Raw genomic sequence first — 25,598 nt, 5'->3', positions numbered from 1 at the left:
ATAGAACGCTTTGTTATAGTCAACAAAAGCAAGGTGAAATGGTTCGTTGTATTCATTGTATTTTTCTATCAAAGATCGGATCGACCAAATATGATTGATTGTAGTGATATCTTTGCGGATTCCAGTCTGTTCAGGTGGTTGGCAAGCATCTAATTTGTTTGTCAGTCTATTTGTTAGCACTTTGTATGGATGTGTGGAAGCATGTGGCTTATGGGTCGGTAATTTTCAATTTTTATAAGTAGTACTAATAAGTAAGAGTATAAACAATAATGAAAGTTCAGTGTTAAGAGTGAAGCATAATTCAAAAAAATTCTATTACAGACGTAAACATTAGTAGCTAGGAAGACAGAAAACCATTAAGTCTACAGTTGCTTTCATATTCAGCATTGTGCTTCTTTTGAGCAGTTCTTGGCAATGGTTTTCTGCCATTACTCTCGTATGGTTGTTTGCAATGATCCTGGTGTAGCCCCACTAATATAGGGGGATGCCGATGAAACGAAAAATCATTGTTAGAAGAAGCTAGATTTGAATAATACAGGAAAAAATTCGTTTCTTTGGAAGACGTTAGAAAGTTCGTTTGATTTTGATTCATATTTTGTAAATCACAAGCAAATCGTATTTTTTTTATCACAAATGATAATGTATAGACAATGCAGGATTGAGATTTGAGTGACTTATGTTCTGATGTGACAGTGACTCAAACTTAGAGCTGTACGTGGCGCCCAATGTATTTCCATCTCATCTTTATTAGCAACTTATTGACTAAATAAAGATCGTCTTATTCTGGTACTATTACCTGTGCTAGAGCTTTGTCCAGACTTTTAAAGCCACTTTATAGTAGGATTTTTAAACGGTCGGTCCCTCATTTGAGAGATGAAAATATAATTTTCACTACCTAGCAGGGAGGAAAAGTGCCACCTGTAAAAGTTACAATGTCTAGAGACAAAAATTAAACAAAAAACACAACAAATTAAGAAAGAAAATTAGATAAGCCACTCTGGAGTGAATTGCTTTTTGCACCCTTGAACTTTGAAAGCCTCCGCTTTGCGTTGCGTTTCAAATTGTTTGCGGGAGTAAAAATTGCACTTTCCTCCCTAGTTGCTCAAATAACTATTTGTTAAAGACAAATTATTGTCAAAAACATACAAAAGACAAAATGTCAATGGATCGAATAGATTCAAGAAGATCGGGAAGAGACTGAAAATGTTCAATTTTTTTGGTTTAAATATCGTCACAATCTCCATTTCTAAACTAAAGCTGGTGTTCAACAATCTCGTTATGGTAGCTCTTATTGGCCATTTAGGCCTAAGAGAGCATTTGATTCGCATTTTTTATAGCACTAAATTAACCTACTAAAAGCACTGAATTGCACTGGAAATCGAAGACGACCGCAAAAATCTCACTTTCTTTTAGACAAGAAGACAACTACCTGTAAACCAATAAACTGATCAACGATCTTTAATGGAATAATTGATCTTGTGCATTTTGCCGTGTCCAAATAAAGTGCCCGACAAATTTCTTTTTCTTGGTGACCATTTACTCGCAGGTCTTTAACAAGTACGCTACCCAAGTAAGAGTGAAGTTAGCCGGTGCAAGTAAAAAAAATAACAACTTTTAATGTAATAGCGGGCCCTACGTGCGTAAACCGCGGTAACAACATCGAAGAACTGTTTGGTCAGTTGAAAATGTTGTTTCTTACGGTAAAGGCAGGAAATGAACTATATTTAGTGGTATCAACGGTGATTTTACGCTTGTTATTGGAATTAAGTGAAAAAGAATTTCGAGCTATACGTAATAACTTGGTCGTCCTTTTTATTTTATATTAATATCGTAACCGGTCGAAAGAGTTTAGCAGTGCGTTGTTACGGTTCCGTTTCAACCAAGTTACCATGTGTATACTAAGCTTACTAAAACTGCACGTACCATCCGGTGGACTTTACGGGTCATTGCAAAGTAGCTGTATGAAAACTTACTATCGAAGAAATTCAATTATTTATGATGAGCCCACGTTTGATCCTTACTACAAAGACTGTTATGAACGTTTGAATGAACGTGAGAACTGTGATTATAAGCCTTCAGTTTACTCTGAATTGATGCTGGAGGATTACTTAGTGGACTATCCTGGATTTCATCAAAGATTTGAAGAACATGGAAAAAGGTACGGTTTTTTTCATAAATTCAATAAAATTATTGCAAACCACTTCTCTTAGTAGTATTAACTTCGTAAATGCCCATTGAGTAGAACTCCACTTGTATTAAAGAAAGAAAAAGCCTAAACTCATCTAACTATGATAAAATAAGGCAACTTTCACTTACTCCAGGGGTAAAGTGCCCTTTTCCACACTTATTTTTTCAAAAAAAATGTACATTTAGAAATTAATTATAAATTTTGTTCCCTTCTGCGCTCCAATAATTAAGTATTCTTGACGTATTACATTATGGATGAATCTAGAATATATAAAAATGATGATGTGTTGTATATTACACTTGCCAGCTGCATTGTCACCTTACACCAAGGACGGTAAGGTAAAGTAAAATTCAATGTGACAGGAAAATTTACCAATTTTACCAGTAAATTTATGGGTCTAATTGAAATTTGCTTGAAATATATCATTTTCCTGTCATTAATTTGAAAAGTCATAAATCTGAATCACTATATTTTTCATGCACCCCCTGTATAGTAGCGGTCCTGACGGACTGTGAAACTCCAGGGATGAGTTTAGCAATTCTTTACGAAAATTTCAGCTTTCTTTCAAATTTTTCTATAGTAATTTAGGAAAAACTGGATTGGTGCAACAAATTTTCAAATCAGTTGAAATTCTGGTTTAAAATTTGAACACCCTGTAATTCGGTTATTTTTTGGGAGTTCAGGGAAGTTGAATCGCTTAAATTAGCCGTCTTGAGCTCCTCTTTCCAGTAGTGTTGAGCAAAAAATTCTATCTCAAAAAATGTGTACAAGGTGACCGAAAACATTCAACCACCATACTTTTCATGCACACCTTGTATACTGGAAGCTAAAACGGTCCTGCAACCTTACGGTGCTAAGTTAAGGAGTTGATTAGGAACATTTTGGTCTCTTGCAATTTTTTTTTAACAGTCACCGTTTTTGAGTAATTCAGGAAAAACTGGTTTGTTAAGTTAGTAAGTTGTGATCTAAATTTTGAACACGGTTTAAAGGACTAAATTGTCTGTAAAACCCCACTTGGAGTGATCGAATCATATTTTTAAGCACATTTTTCTAATTCTCATTAAATTTTCTATCTAATGACTTAAAAAATCACTACAAAATCAAGTAGGGAAATAAGTCAGAGAGAATATGTAAATATATTTATCTACTCCTAGCATGGTAATCATTCATTACATAGCTCAATTTGAGTTACGTAATGAGCGATTTTACCGCACTAGTGCGATAATAATCGATTTTATCGCACTAGTGCGATAAAACAACTTTAAATGAAAATTTCTGCTGTAATTGTTTATTGAATTTAAACATAACTTTGATACATTTTTTCATATTTCTCCTTTGACTTGGCAGGCAACAAGCCAGATACCACGTTTGCGGCAGCTTCTTCAATATCTGACGGAAGTTCTTCAGACATGTTCATAACGAAATGCACTTTTAAAAATTTGTGACTGACACTGTTAAATTGTCGCTTAAGTGATATGTGGAAACAAATGGCCACCATAGCAACAACACCAAAACAGTACAGCGTAGATGACAAGATTTAAGGGTAACAAATAACTACCCGTAGCAAGCATATACGAGACGTTCCTAAATAGTTCACATTGCACAAAATATGAATTTTTTTCTTACTTTACGCTGCTTCTGATGGTCGTAGATAAAATGTTGTACATCACCAAAATCAAAAATGCTCATACCCCACTAGTAATGTAAATAACTATTATAAAATGCCAGAGACACAATTTGAAAGAAAAGTCAGGGACAAATTCGTCTGTAAAACCCACTTGGAGTAGGAAAATGACTGTTTTAAGCAAATTTTTGAAATCCTCATTAAACTTCCTATCTGATAACATAAAACAACACTACAAAATTTAGTACAGTTAGGGGAAAAATGGGTGTCAAAGTTTGAACTGCTGGGTAACACCTATTATTACTATATATATTACTTGAGTAACCCTGTAGATTTTCACTCGGAATCGATGGCTGAAAGAAAAGTTCTAATTTTCTTTAAGATTAACGGTTTTTCGAACAAAAATTTTTTTTTAACTTTTGGTCGTCATTTTCTAGAAAACAGTACACGGTACATGTATCATTCATTTAACAAATTTTTCTTAAAAAACAATAGAACTATTCAAAAATGCCATGACGTATAATTTTAATTACCACACCACATGTTTCTACAACGCCCTATACAAGTCTGTATAATCCTGACTAACTTTAAAATGCAGGACCCTGTAAAGTATTTCTTAAATGAAACTTTACCGAACTTGACCAAAAAAAATTTTTGTCGCAATCCTTTTAACCACTATCATATTCTTTAAGGTTGTTGGTTAAAGCAATAGAAAATTGCCCATCATCGAACAGCATTAAAAGTTTGCGCAACACCATTGTCCCGATATGTAATTTTTAGATTTTTTTACCTAGAAATTATTGTTTCGACATTAACTAAACAATAATATTTTCTAGCGTACAGTATGTGTTTAAGTGGTTTTTGGGGAAGACACACAAAAGCTTTCAAGGCAAATGAGTCAGTGTAGTTGACAGTCAGTGCTTTAAGTTAAATATTGAACGTAGGCTTAAAGTTTTATGTGCAGTATGGCTGAAAAAATGAAATATAGTGCTAAATACGTGAAATTGGCGAAAAAAACTGGATGTATGAAGTTTAAAAGAACTACCGGTATCGAAACTTTGGATGTGCCAATAAAAGATTCTGCAGCTTTGCAGTACTTTCTTGAAACGTCTAATTGGTTTCTGTTCGAAAAAGACGACGAAATGCTTAACCTCATGGAGATGTATCTAAGGTAGGACAGCTTGTAATCCTTTAAGTATTGTTCACACGTTACACAAAGCACCAACCAATTAAATGCCCAAATAAAGTTCACATTTTCCGTTATACACCTACATTTTCGCTGTACTAACAAGTTTTGGACATAAAGGTAAATAACTTATTTAAATTATAACAGAAAACTAAAACTGGTAATTAGCAAAAAATAACGATTAACATGACCCAGATTTAGTCACCAAATATAGCCGACAAAATCGGATATAGACGAAGAACCATATTATATTCATGTTAAATTGACCAAATAATCCGATTAAATGTTTTACTACTGCTTTTTAAGGTACAAACAACTGGTTGTACATTAATATGTAAAGAGTAAATGTGGAACAAATTTTAAAGTACTTAGTGCCTAGTAAATATTTTATTATTTAATAAGCCCAGTGTTAAATTGAAGTACTTGCTCTGAATATTTCCAATTTAATGATTTTACTATGTCAGAAAAAGTTGTGACTTTACAGCAAAGTGTGACACATTATTAGGAAAGTGATAATTATTAATTGAAGACTATAATTAGGAAGTGTCGAAATAGGTATAAATTAAAGGACATATCAACATGGCATTTATTATTTATTTTTTTTCTAAATTTATTTATTTATTTGCTTCTTTACTTTACCCGCACTGTACGGTTGATTTAATTTAAATAGTATATGATTTACTGCCGTAAAAGATAAGTAATTTACTTTGTCCACGACTAAACAATAATGTACTAATATGCATGTGTGTTGACAGAAGCTAAATGAGGGTCATATTACAAATATTCAAATAATTCAAAAAACATTATTGGTATAGGAAACATGACAGTAAGTTGCCTTTATTTTACCTCTAAAGTTCAAAAATGATCTAAAATACAGGGTGTTCCATAAGAAAAAACTTATGTTTGATATGTATCTTATTTTTCGATATAATATCAAATATTTTAAGTTGTTCTTTAAAACTGTCCAGTGGCGTAATTACAGAAAGATAGATGGTTATAATTTTTTCGCCTTATTTACTACGTTACTAAATATTTTTCAAAAATTACAGGTTTTCACCAAGTTTTTGACAGCAGACTTAAAAAACAATTTTTGCATTTTCCATAGGCTTAAAAATACAATTTCAAGCTTTGTCACTATTAAATTGACTTAATTAAAATTCGAGTATTTTTTTTTAAATTTAGACTGTTTTAGTGCTTTAAGGCTGTTTTCAGCAGTTTGTAGACTGTCCATAGTCATTTCAAGCTTCTTGACTATTAAATTGACTTCTACACTCATCGGTGTAATAAATTGTAGCATTTCTAAGAAATTCAGACTGTTTTTAGTGCTTTACAACTGAAAAATCGAATTTCAAATTATTTTTAATAGTAAAAGTAAAGTTTCAGACTCTTCAGTGGTCACCAGTATTTAATTTAATTCTAGACTGGTTTTAATCCAGAAAATTGAGTTGTGTTGTACACCAATTAAAGTCCTGAAAATAGACTTTAGGACTCTCTTTAATCTTAGTAAATTCATTTTTAGCCTTAAAAGTCAACTTATAGACTAATTTTAGTAGTAAAAAATGAGTTTTATGCGCAACAATCTTTGTCTTGATTTCCGGACTGGTTTTAGTGCTCAAAATCCAGTTTCAGACACTCGACAATGAATTGCAGACTTAAAAAACGGATTTTAAAACTATTCCTAGTAGTATATAACAAGTTTTTAGGCTATTCAGTACAAACTTGAACTCCCACAAGGCTTGAATCAGTTTTACACTACTGGTCTAAAAAATTGCCAGTAAAATTTAGTCCAAAAATCCTGTTTTTTGACTATTTTCAGTTTCAAAAATTAATTCGTAAACCACACAGATGACCAGATTTTAATCCTTTTGAACCATTTTAAAGTAAAATATATAATATCCCAAGTAGACATTTTAATGTAAAGAGAAAATATACACAAAACCACGCCGTAGAAAAAAATTATTATATTAAAAAAATCATATAATTATACAATTTGTTCCTTGCATGTACGATGCAGAAAAATAGGCTGACTATTTTTGTAAGGCCCATCGTTTTGAAAAAAATAAATAAATAAAACCCAACAAAGGTTAACTTAAATGACGAAACATGTATGAGATAGTGTTTAAAGCAAAGTTACTTCTACTTTAACTGCAGAATACGTCTTTGAAGTTATAAATCACCCTCTAGTAGAACACAGCCAATCTCACTAAGAATAAATAAATCTTTTAATAGTTAAGGTAAAAAGTGTTACTACAACAGTATAGTAACTGTTTTTACAACAAATGTAGATAATTATTCACTAAGTTTTGTACTTAACTAACTTACAACACTCTCAATTTGACTAAACTTTTTCATCAAATAAAATGTTCTTAGTTTCAGTCAACAACTATTGGACACATTAAAATAACATTTCTAGTAATAACAAAGTATTAAGAAACCCAGGAGAAGTGGTCGTTTTTTCGAATCCAGTTGAATGTGGAACAAAATTTTGAAAACAATAAGCTTTTTTAGCTAGTGGGGAAAAAACCTTTTAAATTTTTAGTTCAAATTCAGTGCTAGTGATTGGAAGTGTGCTAGTATTAGTACTTCTTATACTAGCACCCCTCCTATTTTGAGCATTCCAATGTGTCTTTTATTCGCTTAGTCTAAATTGACCCTTAGCATGTTGCAAAGCATATTTAAGCTTACTCCAAAAGAACTGATCACCCCACTTAACGTAAGTGTTTGTTTTTAAGTAGCTTTTAAGCTCATCGTCCAGCTTGTTTTCATCTAAGTCCCCATACATTACTATAATCACCCTTGCTCTTCCATCACGTACCGCTTGGGTATGCGCAGTTTTAAACTCCAACTTTCCCCAAACACTGTTCAAAAAATTGTTGGACAGCACCACCAGAGTTCTTCTAGAGTCCCGCACGCTGTTCACCACTTGCTCAGCGATAAATTGTCCAGGTACCCAATCCCGAATGTGGATGCACACTTTGTAAGGATTATCATTACGTTCCAGTTCGGGAAGAAGATGTTCTTCCACAAACTTTTCGTCTGGTTGAGCGTAACTAACAAACACGTCGTAGGTTTTGTCCTTGTCCAGTTCGTCTTCTGTGACAAACCACAAGCACACGCTTTTGGCAAAAAGGTAGACTTTGATTTCGCTTTGGTAACGATAGTAAAGAGCGAAAGTTATTGTGCACATAACAAGCATCGCTAAGATGGTGAAAAGGAGTATAGATAGGAACGGTGATACTTTGCAGATATCAGTTTTATCGACTAGTTTTGTTTTGAAGTTTTTACAGTACACGTCCGAAGAGTTCACCTGAAATTAAATTAGCTTCTTTCAATTTAGTTATAAAATATAGTAAATGATTTGTGTAGTACTTTTTGATTATGACAGCTTTTACTGAGAATCTAATACTACCTGGCAAATGCATGCTTACCACGAAATCATTTTGTATCAGGAATTTCTGTAAATCCGCTGATTTGCAACTACAATGCCACGGATTGTCCTTCAGCGTTAATTTTCGAACAGAAGTGGTGTTCTTCAGTTGTTCAATCAGTGATTTATTTAGATTATCTAGAAAGTTTTCATCCAAGTTTAGTTCCTGTAAAAAATGATTTGTTACTTCTATAGGGTTTACTAGAAAAGTTTTCAAAACTGACCAAAATTTTACTGGGAATCCAACTAAATTCTGCAATAGAATTCCTTGACAAATCCAGCACTGTAATATTGTCATAGTTCTCCTCATTCCCTGTGGGTCCTGTAGTTAAATTGTTCCCTCTCAAAACCAAAAAAGTTTGATTATAACTGAATTTTTCCGAAGAAAAACCAATTTTCGGGTACGATTTTAAACCAACAAAAGAACAATTCACCATCATTGCGGTGTAAAAAGGTTTGTACGAACAGTTGCAGTCATTAGGACACTCGTATATTACGGGACACTCAACTTGAGTGGGTTTCACTTCAAGGATTGTAGTGTTATTGTCGTTTGCGCAAATCAGTTCATCTTGCACAATATTGAGCAATAGTTTCAGATCCATATCATCGTGGTTGTATCTAGCTAAATCATACATTGAACAATCGCACTCAATTGGATTGCCGTCAATACGAATTGTGGTTGTTGCAGTTTTTCTGTCTGCGAAGTCTGTGAGCATAAAATCGACATAGTGCAACTTATTGTAGTTCAGGTTCACTTCTAGATGATAGTTCGTTTTATGGATAAACGAATGCAGCTAAAAAGAAAAGTTAAAAGTTAGAACCAGGTTGAACCTAATTAACTGCTGAAATAAATTTTTGTTTAAGCTTTTACATAGAAGATAATAATTCAACAGAGCTAGTCGATCGTCGTATTAATGATTTTTTTAATTTGAGTTTTTTTTAAGGAAACCTGGAAATTGAAAGGGTTCATAAACCCACTTTCTCTGAAAGGTAACTGAAGTTTAGATAGGAAGAACCAATAAAACAAAATAACAATTTCATACAGAACTTACTGGGTAATTTTGGACTTACAAAGTAACTATAAAAATGAATGTTTAAGATGGGAAACATTGAAAAGAACAATAAAACAGATAAGTATAGGGAAAACAATAAAATAGTTTGTAAGGGTTTAATTCAAGTTAAATAGAGCGTATCTCCAAATCTCCATATAATCGATTAACTTAAAAAGTATATTTTTAAGTCTTCGACTCGGATGATTTTTAAAACCACTCTCGCTCATGCTATTTGTTAAAACAAATTACTTAGAACTCGTTTTTCCGGAAAAATTAAATGCACTAGGGATATTACCCCCGAAAAAAAAACTGCTACACTATTAAATACTTACTGGCAGGTATTTCACTTGGTTGTAGCTTAAATCAAGCTTTCTCAAATTCAATGTGGAAAGTAGTTCAGGAATATCTTCCAGCTGGTTGTGTTTCAAGTTTAAAGTCTCTATGCTTTGCAAAAACCCTAAGGGTGAAATAGACGTAACGTAACTATTGTTCCACTTGTTGAAAGACAAATCCAGATCGGTCAACTTGTCCAAACTGGCAAAAGCCCTACTTTCGATACTGTCAATCAAATTTTTTTGCAGTTCTAACGTTTTAAGTTCGTGTAAACTGCGAAAAAACTTTTCACTGATGCTAGTCAAATTGTTGTTGCCAAGTTTTAACACGTTTAACTTGACCAGCGTTGCGAAAACACTGTCAGGAACACTATTGAGTTTGTTTTTGGACATATCCAATATTCTGAGTGATACTAAGTTTGTAAATAACCGTTCCGGTATTGTTGTTAGGTTATTGTTACTTAAGTCAATCTCTTCCAGTTTAAGGCAATTTTGGAAAGTGTCCTCAGGAATGTCAGTAAACTGGTTGTAACTTAGTTCTACAATCTTGAGTGAAGTCAAATTTGCCAACACACCACCTTCTAGAACCAATCCAGGGTTTGCACTTAACCTAACAATCTCCAGTAAAGTGTTTCTAGAGAAAGTTTTACTGTAAATGATTTTTATGTTGTTTCCTCTTAAACTTAGACCACTTAATAGTTCTAGTTGCGCAAAAGTATCTACTGGTAGTTCCTGGATTTGGTTAGCACTCAGTTCTAACACCTTCAATTTTTTTAAACCCATAAAAGTCGTATTTGTTAAAGTGGTTATTTTATTGTTATACAACATCAGTTTAGTCAAATTAGTTAGCTTTTCAAATACTCCGTCTGGTATAAACTGGAAAAGGTTTCCGGAAATGTCCAGCAGTTTCAGTTTTGGGACATAGTCAAAATACCTATCCAACTTGGTAATGGAATTCTTGTCTAAAATCAAGCTAATCAAATCAGGGGTGCTTGTTAAAAAATCTGGTTTCAACTTGACTGTACTGAAAGACAGTGTCAATTGGTTTAAAGTGTGAAAAGGCTCCAAAGATTCTCTGGAAATTGGGATCTCCTGATTGATATTCACACTTTCAAAAGTTAACGAATTTAAGTTAAGCATGCGAAACTTTCCAAGAAGTATATCAGAGAAATTGTTATTCAAGAAACAATATTCCACATTGGCAGATTTAGCGTTTGACATGTTTAGTGATGGGATAATATCTATGTCCAAACGATTTTCCAGACATTGCAAAGTCACTTCATGGTGTTTGAACACCGATACTCGAATTTTTGACTCTACTTTAGGACACTGAAGGTCTGTGGAGTCATATTCAAAGCAGTAACAGTCCTTATCAGTTTTAATTTCGCTGCATTTTAGTGCAGTGGATACAGCTAGGAACAGTGTTATAAAAAGTATCGTCCATCGTATTTGGGCTGGTATCATCTCCATTGTCGTCATCCTGAAATAAATAAATCAGTAAAAATCATGAAATTTGAAAAAAGTAACAAACATTAGTAAATTATGCCTGGTTAATACACCCCAAATAACAATTGAGGTCTGTCAAGGATAAAGTTGTAGTGACGACAAAAGTACGATTAACACTATACAACTTTTTGCTTATACATTCTCATTGACATTATTTTTGCAACAATGCTAAACTGACACAGGTATGTATTTTGTATGTACCGTAGTGTAATAAAATAGAATAACCAGATTTTATTATGGCAGTATAATTTGCTGATGTGGTCTTCTGTCTCACCACACAAAAAATGTTTGTTGGGAAAATAGGATTTTGCACTATTTTCAACTAATTTAATATTCAAGGTTTCAAATTCAAATTTAATTTTCAGGTAATTTAAATTTAGACAGTGTTAAAATTGTAAGAACTACGTCACGTGACTTCAAAATTCAATTTTTGAGCTTGCAACATTGTAAAGGCCAGTTGACATTGTCAAAAACAGTCACGTGAACTTCAAAATGCAGTTTAAACTTTGAAAAATGGTAAATTAAATTTGTAGAAGTTGTAAAAACTTCAATTGAAAAATACACGTTACGTGACGTTGAAAATGCAATTCTGCATGTTCTGGCAACACTGGAAAGGCCAGTTGACATCTGTCAAAATTAGTCACGTGACTTTAAAATGTAATTTAAATGTTGATCATTTGGTAAATTAAATTTAGACAGTTGTAAAAGCTGAAATTGTAAAGTACACGTTACGTGACGTTAATAATACAATTTTGAGGTTGAAACACTGTAAAAGCTAGTTGACATTGTCAAAAACAGTCACGTGAACTTCAAAACGTAGTTTAAACTTTAAAAAATGGTTTATAAAATTTAGACAGTTGTAAAAACTTAAATTGCAAAATACACGTTACGTGACGTTGAAAATGCAATTCTGCATGTTCATGCAACACTGTAAAGGCCAGTTGACATCTGTCAAAATTAGTCACGTGACCTTTGAAATGTGGTTAAGATTTTACTATTTTAGACAGTTCTAAAAGCTGAAATTGCAAGAGACACATCACGTGACTTTCATTATGCCATTTTAGAGCTTGCAACACTGTCAAAAACCAACTGACACCTGTCAAAAACAGTCACGTGACTTTAAAATGTAATTTAAATGTTGATCATTTGTTAAGTTTAATTTAGACAGTCGAAAAGCTGAAATTGTAAAATAAACGTTATGTGACGTTAATAATACAATTTTGCGCTTGCAACACTGTAAAAGCCAGTCACGTGACCTGGAAAATGTAGTTTAAATGTTGCAAAATTGGTAAATTATCATAATAATTTGTAATGAATATTGTTACAACTCAATATCATGTAACAAAGATTTTACCATAATAATTACATGTGCCTAAGCTGTTCTGTTCAATTTTCAGTCAATTTTGTTATATTAACACCCTACATGTTGAAATATACAGACAATGCCTCAAAATACTCTCAAATGCCTTATAAATGTCTAAAAATGCCTCGTAATACCTCGTAATACCTGACAATGCTTCGTAATAATGGGAAAGTGCCTCATAATACCTCGAATTATCTCGAGTGTATACCTCGTCTTAATGTGTTTTGAGTTCGAAATATTGTTCTGATGTTATATTTGTTGGCTATTTTTGTCAGAAAAACCTGGAATACAAGGTATAAAAAAATTTGTAAAAGGTAAAATTTGATTTTGATTTCTAGATGGTGGTGGATGTTCTAAATCTCTAAAACATTTATTGATAAAGGTTTCAGGATAGTCATTTTCTTTTAGAACATTTTTAATGAACAATTTTTCTTTATCAACTTGTTCATTATTGCAAATAATTTTGGATCTATCAAATAAATTTTTTACAATACCTTTTTTACCATTACAGGATGATTGGATTTGTAGTTTAAATATCTATTTGCATGAGTTGGTTTCTGTATACTTTTGTTTCAATAATGTCTTTTTTGATTAGAATGTCTATAAAAATGAAAGTTCGTGATTTTGTTCAGTTTCTGTTGTAAATTAGATTGTGGGTTCTATTGAGTTTATATATTTTTGAAATTGGTTGAGATCATTATTACCGAATGGATATATGGATAAAACATTATCAATATATCTCCACCAAATTGCTGGTTTATAATTAAAATCATTAATGTTATTTTCTTCGAAATGTTCCATAAAAATATTACTTAGTATTGGAGACAACGGAGAACCCATTGCCTTTCCAGAATTTTGTTGGTAATAATCATCTCCATATTGCAAGTATGTTGTTTTTACACAAATTGTTAAAATTTCTAATATAGTGTTTACGCTTAGGCTTGTACGTGCCCTAAAACTCGAATCATTTTGCAATAGCCATCCAATTTGCATCCAGCATCTAACCTGTCGGTTGATCTAACAAACTATCAACAAGTTTTAATGTGATTTACCTGTTTTCTTAATTTAAACACAAAACAACATCAAACGTATGCACTCAACACTTTGGTACTGACGGAAACACTGACTGGGACACACTGGACTGGAGCATGGTTCTAAAGTGATAACAGGTACCTATAGCCTCATAAAATAATGGCCGAACCATTGTTTGGCCCACAATGCTTATACCTTATCATAAACAAGGGCCGTAGGCTTGGTAAACCATCTAGACTTGCTTGAACACGTTTTGGTTTAGACAGGGTGGACCAAACTGTCGCTTCTATGGTTTTATTATGAAAAAACCGTAAGGACCATAATTATTCTACAAATTTAGCTGTATTCCACAGTCTATGAGGTCCTAAATATAAAACTGAAATTTTGATAAAAGTTTCACTTATCACAATCACAATTTGTTTTCCCAAAATGAAATAAAAATAGTGAGAGAGTATAAAGAGAATGTTTTTGACAGCGGTTTTTATGGGTTTTTACAATCAACATCAAAGTCAAATTGTATTAAAATAAGTTCTATTAATACTAATAAAAACCAATGTTTTTTTGACATCCTGTATCTTGAAAACGAAGCGTTTGCTGTGGTTATAAAAACTATTCGATACAAGCACACTCTTGTAGTTTTAGAATAAACTAGCGTTCTGTATAGCAAAATATTAATCAAACAATGGTTTCCAGTATAGCGCAAATTTAGAAAGTTTTCATTTCAGTGATTTAGTACGGTTTGATTGAAAACTATAAGGTTGACAAATTCTTAATAAAGTTATCCTAATTACTTGTGAAGTGAGAAATAATACTGCTGGCATTAATGCAGTAGAAATGCGTGTAGTACTTGATATAACTGATGACTTTAATAGTAAATATCTGGAAAACGACAAAATTCATCATCATCATCAGTTATTGAAGTTGTTGAACAAAAATCCGATGTTGTCACTGATTTCATGTAGATATGCTGAAATCACAAAAATATTTTAGATGTTTCTCTTTGCTATTTTAGTAATTTTTTTTTGCCGCAAGCCTCTATGATGGATAGTTTTACAAATACACTATCTCGCATCATTCTTAACTATAACAAACTGTGTGAAACCGGTAAAATAGTATATTTAAGTATAAAAAACGGATGTAAAACTGGTTAGAATTGTTTAGATATCGGTCAAACAAACAGATATTGACTAAAGTTTTTCTTAACATCAACGAAACAATTTTACTATTGATGGGCACATCTCTACTTATTTGTATAGTTATGGCGACTTATGTATCTTTATTATAAATCAAAATTTTCTAAATACGATTTAACTTATAGCAATTGGTAGCTAAAAATATTACTAACCATAACTTTGCAAACACGTCACTAAACCAGGAAAGTTTGTTTTTAATACTTGCCACTTGATTAACAATTTTACCTTTTGGTAAATTTCCCAAACGATTTCACACTACTGGCAGCTTACAGTTTTAAAGTGGAATTTAGCTGGTAAATGTTGTAAAAATCATACAGTATTCAATAATTTTAGAAATAAAAAAGTTAATTTACCGTATGTCTTAAAATAAAGATAATTGTACTTAAGTGGCCATAACCAGTAATGGCCATAAGTGTTAGATCAGTTTTATGGCATTTCCAGATTACTCAATGGAATTGTATTTTAATTCTTGCTGGTTTGGCCTCAAAGTGCTAACAAAGGGAATCAAGAAATATTAGATTAAAAATCAATTTTGTCTAACCGGATTAAGGATAAATAAATCCGGCTCAATAGGCAATAAATGAAAGTACCACTCTGTAATTTCAAACATATGTCTAGATGGAAAATAAAACTAGTCAATTTCTTATAACACGTTCGAAACGTGTAGAAAGCACCTGAAGTGGATTGCCTGACAGATATTTTTCGAGACACATCGGTATTCTACACTCTTAAGTGAAATGCATCTTTAAAACCGCTTTTTTACAAAAAAAAAACATCTAAATTTACACCTAGATTTAAAAAAATACGGTGGAATATTGCCCACTTCCATACACGTTCAATCTATGAGGAGAGAGTAAATTAGCGGTGGCCTTCTCTTATCGAGAAAATCATGCAGTTCTTCATTTCTTCGGTGCGAAGAAACCGCATGATACACACGCGAAGATCGCGGTCGATTGTGCGGCTGTTGTAAAGCTGAATTCGAAAGTTTCTCGCCGGTTTTATTATTGTTTAATAATAATTCTGCACGGTGATTTCTAGATTGTGACCGCCAGTGATAAACTAGTAATTAATTTTCCTTCATTTGTATTAAATCGGGGTTTTTACGCACTTTTTTACGGGACATTTCGTTAGCTTCTGTAGCAAATTGCAGGAATTAGAAGGCTTCACAGAGAATGCCCAATTGACTGTAAAGTGTAACAAAGTGTTTCAAGTTCTTTGGATAGTTTTGTCAGCTGGGAAGAAGGTTAGTTTCTTTCTATAATTATTTTGTGACAATTTAATGCTGTTCTTCATGGTATCACTTGTTTAAATCACAGAAATACCTATAATTAAATGATGAAGTAACATCTGATTCGATAATAATCAATATTTACGAAATCGTCGGCGAAAAACAAAAGCAAAACCATCGATAATGCGATTGTACGTGTTTCTTCCACGGTTTTTGTTCCTAGACTCCACTGAACCGAATCAGGTCAATCAGATGCTTCGTTCCATAAAGACCAATTTGTAACTGTAAAAACTGACCACTATCAACGCCACAATGGCATAATTAATAACGTATAATAAATTACGGGAAACAGGCCGTTTTACTTGAAACTGGCGCTTGTCTAATAACGATCCGTTATCTTCTCTAGGTCGTATAGTTTTAGTGGTACTCTATAAACTGATGTATCTACAACAAATTGTAGTTTACTGGTGTAATTTCTTGTTTTATGGTGCTCATAAACGATGCATATGAATTCAATTAAATGATTTATCGTACATTTTAATTAAATCATTGATAATATAACAATAGTGTCCAAGATAAGGATGCATTACAATGGCGGGGATCTCTCTGAAACCTTAAAAGACACGAAGTAATTAGGTTAAATTAGGAAAAAGTTGGACAATTAAAGAGCCATATAGTACATGGTGAATTCGAAAATTAAATATTTTTTGAGATTTTTACAAAAAATTGATTTTTTGATTTATCGTTTTTTCCCATTATTGGAATAACTTTTTTTGTGTACATTTTCAAGCCTTACACCATGGGAATCTCAATTATTTGAAGAAATACAAGAAACTTGGACAAACTCCTTAAAAATTCAAAAGCTAGTTTTAATTTGTTTGATAATTGATTTCATGAAATAACTGAACATAACTGACACTTAACAATCATATTTAATATCCGACATTTGGGTTTTTCTTATGGGCCCCATATTCAATTTTTACATTTTTAAATTATTGGGATGTTGTTTTCTGATTAAGGTATGATTCAGCCTTGCAATTTGAAACGTATAATGTTTATGTTTTAATATTTATTAAATATGCTCAACAATTTGGTGTTAAGTCCTTTATTAATTTTTATAACTGCATCTGACATTTTCTAAAGTCACTCTTATTTTTATATTATTACGGTTTTCGTCATTAAGTTTTGTATCAAATTTCAGCTTCAGACACTGACATCAGTTTTTCCCTATCTCTATTAATAAGATAACACTTCCCATTTAAATTCGCCCAATTTGGCCCAGCCTGTACACAGAAACCTTACTAAACACACATTTATCACAGATTATCAAAATAAATGTAAATGATTAGGAATGTTCTAGTCGCAATCTAGTTGACGAATTCAGAGAGATATTTGACAACATCGGACATTGGAAAGTGTTTTGTGTAATTTTTTAATGCTTTCGTAAATGTTAAAATGTCATTTTGCGAGATTTGGTTTTTAATCCGGACTCTAGTTATACCTAAGCATTCAAAATGGGTCAATTTTGGGTGGAACAAATTGTATTCGCGTTCGGTACAATGTTATTACCGCAACTAAATGTCAAAACAAGTACACAACATAACTTATACTAACAAAAACAAAATTGCCTCTATATTTTATACTCACATTTTATGATTCAATTAATTATTATTAACTGCTAATTTTCCGTCTAACTAATTATGCAGCAAAGAGAAGCTATTAAAAATTGAAAACCACTAAATTTAGCTCAACCAGTTAGAATAATAACCGTAAAGATGAGATGGGAGATATTAGTTGTCTTGAAGCTTGAGAGTTAGAAACTGCCGTTGAAAAATTTATGACATTCTAGATAATCTTGTAATTATCATTTAATTTCGCAGTTAGCGTCGTTATTTAGTTAGTATTGTAGGTATAATTTTATAGAAAATAGTTATGGAACTCTCGTTGTTACTGAAAGCAGTTTTCTTAAGTTATTAGTAATGTGCGTTCAAAGAGTGAAAAATGTGAGATGGAGAAACAAAAGGTACTTTGTTTTAGTGTCAATTATTATTTACAGAAGAGGAAGACACTATTTATTGAAACTTGACACATATGATTCAAAGAACTTGCTTACCACTGGATTGCTCAAATAAATTTACCCACCGAATTTCTCAAATAGAACCACAATTTTTCACTAGATAATGGAAAATATACCATTAAATACTAGAAAATGACCATCTAGCAATGGAACAACGCATTTGGAGCATTAGAACAACCTTAACCTCCTGACTTCACACAACTATTTCATTACTTGTAAAGCCATATGTCAAATAAAGATCTCCAAATATCAATGCTTCCCAAATATTGCAAAATCTTGGAGGACGCATGATTCACCCATATGGTCTGATAAGAAATAGTAATGGTATTTTACCTAGAACAACCAGATTTCAATCGGAGGTTCAATTACCAGTTCAGATTTAAGTTGAACCTAGTTTTAGCCAGAAATATTCAACCGGGTCAAGGCATGTTAAGTAAATCTATGTGACGTTTTTACAGGTCTTTTCTTGTGTAACGTACCATGTGGGTGTCTCATGCCGTACTGCCGTATGTGTTTCAGTTCGGTACATAACTGTTCTGTTGCCAAAGCAGTTTTAGGTGAAAAAAAGTTAATTGAAACCTGCAATTGTAATTTTTTAACCACCCTCTTGCATTAAACAAGTAACCACTTATTAGGTTATGTTATTCGTGGCTTTATTAAAAATAAACTAATCATACCAACCTTTTTAATAGAGTTTAATTTAGAATGTTTGCCTACTGAATTAATGTAGGTAAACCAGTCCAGTCTCAGTGTACTTAACTGCTTTGAGTATGCACTTCCATTTTCAACATTGCACAACCCAAAGAAAAGATGTTGAGGTTTATTTTCACTAATAAAGTTGCTTAAAATAGGATCTCCCATGAAAACAGGAACAAAATTAATTTTAAAAGATTTTTATTAAACTTTCAGTGAAATGCTGATAACTATGATATGATGTCGATTAAGTTGAGGCAAAGTTATGAATTTTTGTAGGCAGAAATATGCCATTTTTAAAACTTCCGATTAGTTTTGAATATATCCGTCAAAATTCATTTTACTTTTCTTATTCTTTCTAAGTTGACTTAAAGTGATAATTCAAAATAAGAAACACATTTTTATTTCATCTTTGTCTTCTTCACCAAGTGGAGTTATCAAATTTGGAATCCAACGTTTCAATTTTTGAAAGCCATCATTAGATTTGTTATATCAAGTAAGGTCCTGTTTCTTTAATAAGCTATTATTCGGACCCATATTCGTTTTTGCAAATTGGATAATAGCTGAAACTTTCTGGGTTTGTATTCATCGATTGCCTGAACCCTAATTTTGGGGTTATTTCCTCCAAAAATCCTAAATCCTCCAGGTTATCTGCAATTAGAACTGTGTCGTCCGCATAACGAATATTGTTGACTCATACACCATTCACCTTAACGCCCACGTTGCGTTCTTCTAGGGCTTCCTGAAAGATGGCTTCAGAATATAAATTGAAGAGAAGTGGGGAACACACCCTTGTCTGACCCCTCTACAAATTGGTCTTGCTTCTGTGAGATCGTTACCAAATCTGACTTTTGGTTCCAGTATAGGCTTTGAATGAAGCGAATGTCTTTTTGGTCTATGTCCAATCTATTTAGGTTTTGGATCAGTTTATTATTAAGTAGTCTTTTGACTCTCAAACTAGAAGCAGCGACAAATGGGTATAAATGAATAATGAGTATTCTTTTGCTTAATGATTTTTAAGACGAGTCATTTTGGAGCATGTCATTTTCCAAAGCATTTGCAGGGTAAAAAAGTTACAATATAATTAAAGACATGCGTGTTGTTCCAACTTGTTTGACGTCATTGAAAATAGGTACTTTCCCTAAAAATTTCAAATATTTTTCTAAAGAACAATGTGGTAAAACCTAGTTGCCTTTGCTTTTGACATCTACTGGCAAGTCAAAAGTTCAGTGGAAAATAATATGCATACAATGCAATATCGAGAAAACAAAACATAATAATCATAGCCTGGTGTTACAGTGCTCAATAAATTTATAAATACTTTCATAGTAAAGCGTTTTGCGAGACAAAATTGCAAATAATGCGGTAAATTGATCAATAAAACATTTTTGTGACTAGACAATTATACTTCTTATAAAACGCAATTAACAAACTGAAGCATATTTATTGTAATTTCAGTGTCAAACCTGTCATATTGATAAAGCTACAGTATTAATAATAATGACCCTCTGCGTAATAACGTTTAGGTAATGAGAAACATAGTTTATTCGTAGTTAAGTCGCATTAAAAAGAATGAATTTATTTATATCAGGTTGGAAAGTGCGAGTCTCAAGTATTTAAATGATTATTATTAGTTTGAATGTTGATAATAATGGTCGTTTTCTACTCGTATGTTTGAAAGTTGATTTTTCTGTACGGAAAAGCTACTTCTTCACCATCGGCAGTAATCTGCTCAATAACCAATATGTTAGTTATCGTCGAGCAATTCGGCTGCAGAATTCTGCCAAATGATTACTTTCCAAGTTTTAACGGAAGATTTATTTATGTAGTTCTGTCAAAGTCAATTTAAGCAGAATAAATAGCGTTGTTTGGCAAACTGCAATCAAATATAAATTTTCTATCTTCGAGTAGTTTTCCTTTCTCACTTTTTTGACAAGATATCGCTCCTTTGCGGAAGTAATTCAATTTGATCGGAAGCACTTCTCATTCCTACTTCTTAAGCCATCCAATTAGCCAATACTGCTCGATTTTTACCGGTTCTTGTTAAAGTGTTAAACACTCAATTAACGGTCTGTGTTCGAGATCTTTGTTATCCTTGAAACTTCTTTATATAACTATGCAATTGCCTTAAATAATGTAGCAAATTAACGAAAAAAAAATCAAGAAAGCAATAATGGTATATGATTAACGTTTTTAACTCGAAGCGGCACGAACTGCTAATTTGAGTCTTATTGTAAACAGCGTTACCAATTACGCGGAAAAGAAAAATCTAACTATAAATATGCATTAGTTACATATTTTCTTAGAAAGCGACTATAATAGCGATTAGCGATAATTTCTTTAATTGCTAACAATACATTGACTGTGATTCCTATTCGTAATACTAATATTTCTATTAATGCCCTGATGGATCGATTATTCATAACGAAATCGAATATCTGATAAATATTAAACAGAAGTTTCAGAGTTGAAGTGATAAAAGCCCAGGAAAAATTTCTCTACCAAAATAAAGCAAAAAGTGAAGAAAACAAATATTCTCCCAAGTTACTTACTGAAGAAGTAAAATTTGCTGGTATTGAAAAGGTACAAATTTACATTGGATTAGGAAGACCTAATATGCATAATAAATAATCATTGTCATTTTCTTTTTTTTTTTAGGAATAGCCGATGTTACAGCAATATCTTCAATTACTTTTACAAGAAACACATATTGTTCCTAAAATTTTATTTTAAAATGGGCCCAATCACCTCCATAAATATTACTATGGTAAGAGAAAAGACAATGTAAAGTCTGTTTACGATTTTTATGCCCTCTAATCTCGATATTTTGATATTTTCCATTCTACGTTTAGGGTGACTTTTAACTAAAAAATGTCTGACTTAAAGCTTCTATATTTGTCATGTATTTTGCATCTTCTGAACTGAAAAAAGGGCAGAGCTGTTGGAATAAAATCAAATCATGTATCTATCGTAGAGGCAACCGAACAATCCATTGGAAAAAAGAAAAGTAAACATAAATGGGACCAATAATATCAAAAAACCCTGGTTCTGTCACGAAGTTAAAGAACTTTCACAACAGAAACAGAAATCCTACCTCATATACAGGAGCTCACTAACACCAGAAAAACACTCCGAATATACAGAAGTGAGAAACAGAATCAATGCCAGAATCAACGCCATAAAGTATCATCACTAAATATGGGATACCGAATGGGACAGAATAAAAGAATCAGCATGGTATGCACGTTATTTGACAGCACGTCACATGACCGGAAGGCTGATTGATCTGGTGACCAACTGTCAAATTACGACGCATTTGGTCGACAGACTTTGAACACACTGTATATTGGCACCGACCACAAAATTTTACTCCATTTTTGGCTTGTAATGGTTATTTCTTGCTACCTTGGATTTCTTATTGATTTTAAATTTCAATCAACTCACTAATAATTGAAAACAGATAATTTACCTGAATGAAGATTATTGAAATAATATTTATTACTTATACAAGTATGGAAACTTCATAATTATTCAAACCAAATAAAGGATTGCAAATCCATTTTCTGGCCATTTTCAAGAGAAATGTGTCAGTTATTCAGATGGAGGATAAATTGATGATAAATGTTAAGTCTGTAAGGTAGATACTCTTAGGATCGCTTTGACACCCAAGAAAATGTCTTCAAACACTATATAAATCAGTGTTGAATGAAAAAAATAAGTGAAACTCTACAGCAATAATACTAAATTATGTATTAATTTTTAAGATCAATATAATCTGAAATTTACATATCCGGAGAGGATTTATTGAATTAATGATAGATAAGATTTAATGCATTAGAAGTATACTTTATTGACTCCCATAACATTACTTTCTCCAGATTATTTATTATTTGCTAATAGCAGCTTAATGTTTGCTTGCGCTGTCAACAATTTATTACAACCCAACCAGATGCCTGATTGAGATGTAGGTAATATATTTTTGTGTAATTAAAAGAAAGCAATCACTCAATAATTATTCTTGATAAACATCAATATAACCACGCCAACACCTTGTAATTTTATCTAAATCTGTTAAGAGTGATTTCTTCAGAGATGGGTATGCAAATAAACATTAACTTGAAACAGTTATTTAGAACACTACCACAAAAAGACAAATTAAATCGAAAAAAGAAATCCATCTCCTTTTTTAAAGATCTATCGAGAATTACCAATCAATTATGTCGGGCAATAAAAACAAGAAGCGCATCATTGCAGACAAGATTTCTATTGAGACCAAATAGGTACAAATCTGTCTAGTCAGGTGTCCACCAAGTGGCGACCCCAGGCTGTCTAGAGACCTACATAATTTGTGAAATCGTTATTGGATCTGAAGAAAGTTGTTTGAGGATTGTTGCCGGTAGACTCTCCCTATCACTGTGTTATTATTTATTTATCGATCACAATTTGCCCAACAATTTGGTGGGGTAAATCAACTGATTTAAGCGTTTTCAGCTAGTCAAAGTCCTGAGTGAAGGGTTCTTATCTGATAAATTTCTCATAATGAAGACTAAAAAAACAGTTTTTAAACCAACCAAAATGTGGGTTCATTAACAAGATCATCGTGAGAAATGCCTTTCACTTATCACGACGTAATTTATTTTCGTGTTAACCCTTTCTTTCTCACTAAGGTCACAGTCATTGTCATTATCACCTCGGTTATTAGCTAGCCGTGGTTTATGGGAATGTGCAAGTAGCGACACCAAAATGATGTTAATGTTTTACAAGTTGTACCTATTATTTGTGCGTTAGTGTAATTTATTACTTTATTTGTACAGAGTTGCTACAGAGTGGACTGTTTGTATGTTGTTTTTTTCTTCTTATAGCTCATGAGTTATTTTAGAAAAAAAGGTTAATGAAAAATCTTCGGAAAAAAGTTGAAAGTAAAAGCTGGCCTAAAGACTCTCTTTTCAAGAATTAGAGCCCAGAGCTATTTTAGAGGTGGCAGGAAGTTAATTTCTTAAAAAAAATCTGTTCAGCTTTCACTTCTTTTCCTCTTTTCAAACTGTTTAATAAAACTTGAGTGAATTCTCCTTGGTTGTTTCTTGTTCTAAGTCACATAATGTAAAGTTTCTATTTGACAAAATTTCAAACTGCTCTAAGGAATCAATCACAAAATCGCTTGGGCTCGTTATATTCTCATTGCATCAGCATTTTAATGATTTTTATTTTACATTTTTAAATTTAATGGAATAGGAAAAACTTTATTAGACTAGTAAATACAGTGTCCAACACTATACAAATTAAAAGTGGTTGGACCCTGAAGATAAGCAGCCTCAACAAACTGGATACCTTCGAGATGTGGCTCTATCGCAGATTTCTAAAGATACCATTGACAGCGAGAGTGACAAATAATAATATACACAAAGCAAATAACATTTGCACCAGTTGATGATCGATCAGGAGAGTGAATGATCTACCATAGAGTAGACTATTCTAAATTATTAATACCAAAAATTATTGCATATTCTTCTTTATTAATTTGAGCATATGCTTCAAGTCTGGAAGGCAAATTGAATTTGACGTTCCCAACCATCTGGGTAGATATGTGACCAACTGCAGGATAAGGCACGACAAAAACTGGCATCAGTGGCTACAATCAAAGTGGATCAAAATGAGCCAATACTTTATCTGATCCAATTTTGAATGAATGGAATTGTGTTACGTCCATTGATCTTGATTTCCTTTTTCCCCCATGGAAGCTTCTTAAAAAGATCTTCCAGTGCGAGTGTAAACAGCTTCGATGAAATTGTATGACCCTGTCGTACTCCACGTTTAATTTTAATATTATTTGTTTTCATTCCTTCGTCGATTTTTATATGGAAGGATGCATTCTGCATATATATTCCTGATGAGTGGTGTATATCTGGAATCGATTTGTGCATTGTCCATGGACATGAGTATTCGCCATATCTCGATCGAATCAAATGCTTTCTGGAAATCGACAAAAGCCATATGGATTGGGATATTATATTCTGATGTTTTCTCTATCAGGGCTTGAATTGTCTGTAAGTGGTCCACTGTTCTTTAAACTTTGCAAAAATCAGTCTGTTCTACAAGTTGGTAGAAGCAGAATTTAGGGGTTTGTAATAACATAATATTGTAATTAGCTGTAGGCTGTGGTTGTACATTGAAGTTTTCCATTTGTACTGTTGAAGATTCAGTTGATATCCGATGATTTATGTCATACCAGAAAATATTGTGCTGCAATGGTGATAGGGAAAAATTTTGTGGTACGCATTGACAGGTCAAAATGTATGTTGCTTATTTATTTTGACTTGCAAATTCTTGCAGATTGGATAACATTTCCTTGATGTGGACGATTAACAATCACGTTTAAATTAGTATAAAAATGTATAAAGTTGTAAGGTACAAATTCGTATATTTTTCAGGTAGTTTGAATGCTTGTTGGTTTGACATTTAAAAAATATTTAAAAGCGAAAACAGTTAAAAATGATCAAACTATACAAACTTAGTAATAAAATAAAAGAAAATAAAAAAATCACCTACACTGCAAACAAGTGGTTATCGTCAATTACATACGGGTTTGTGAATATTTTACGACAAAAAAAGCCTTGTCTAACACAATTAGAATACCAAATTATTATGAGTGCAATGCCATTGCGTTACACTGCTCATCGCATGAATTAATTAGGTTCCA

The 25,598-nt window shown here is 32.4% G+C and overlaps 2 protein-coding genes across 5 annotated transcripts in view; one reads left to right on the top strand and one right to left on the bottom strand.

Moving 5' to 3' along the window:
- The first annotated feature begins 1,585 nt into the window (after window positions 1-1,585).
- Window positions 1,586-25,598, top strand: part of f (espin protein forked) — a 73,285-nt gene continuing 49,272 nt past the window's right edge. The window contains exon 1 of one of the 3 annotated variants that reach the window (XM_081985953.1): window positions 1,586-2,158. In XM_081985953.1, the coding sequence (XP_081842079.1) occupies window positions 1,890-2,158 (269 nt within the window). In that variant the 5' untranslated portion in view covers window positions 1,586-1,889. Of the gene's footprint in view, window positions 2,159-15,743; window positions 16,147-25,598 lie in introns of those variants that run through there. The other 2 variants (XM_081985944.1, XM_081985962.1) reach the window with 2 other exon arrangements.
- On the bottom strand, window positions 6,945-14,121 carry LOC145733244 (protein toll-like). Of its 2 annotated transcripts, XM_081986011.1 has the most exons (6): window positions 13,906-14,119; window positions 13,731-13,832; window positions 9,810-11,289; window positions 8,650-9,219; window positions 8,427-8,591; window positions 6,945-8,305 (listed from the first exon to the last, which is right to left on the bottom strand). In XM_081986011.1, the coding sequence occupies exons 3-6, from the start codon at window positions 11,286-11,288 to the stop codon at window positions 7,628-7,630; spliced, it is 2,892 nt and encodes a 963-aa protein (XP_081842137.1). In that variant the 5' UTR covers window position 11,289; window positions 13,731-13,832; window positions 13,906-14,119; the 3' UTR covers window positions 6,945-7,627. The 2 variants fall into 2 exon arrangements, with proteins under 2 accessions (XP_081842137.1, XP_081842129.1); XM_081986003.1 differs by lacking the exon at window positions 13,731-13,832 and having other exon boundaries at window positions 13,906-14,121.

The sequence above is a fragment of the Ips typographus genome, linkage group LG1 (genome assembly GCF_016097725.1).
Source record: "Ips typographus isolate SLU linkage group LG1, UJ_Ityp_2.0, whole genome shotgun sequence".
NCBI classification, from domain to species: Eukaryota; Metazoa; Arthropoda; class Insecta; order Coleoptera; family Curculionidae; genus Ips; species Ips typographus.
The sequence above is the reverse complement of the archived record's forward strand: the minus strand, read 5'-3'. Positions and strand labels throughout refer to the sequence as shown.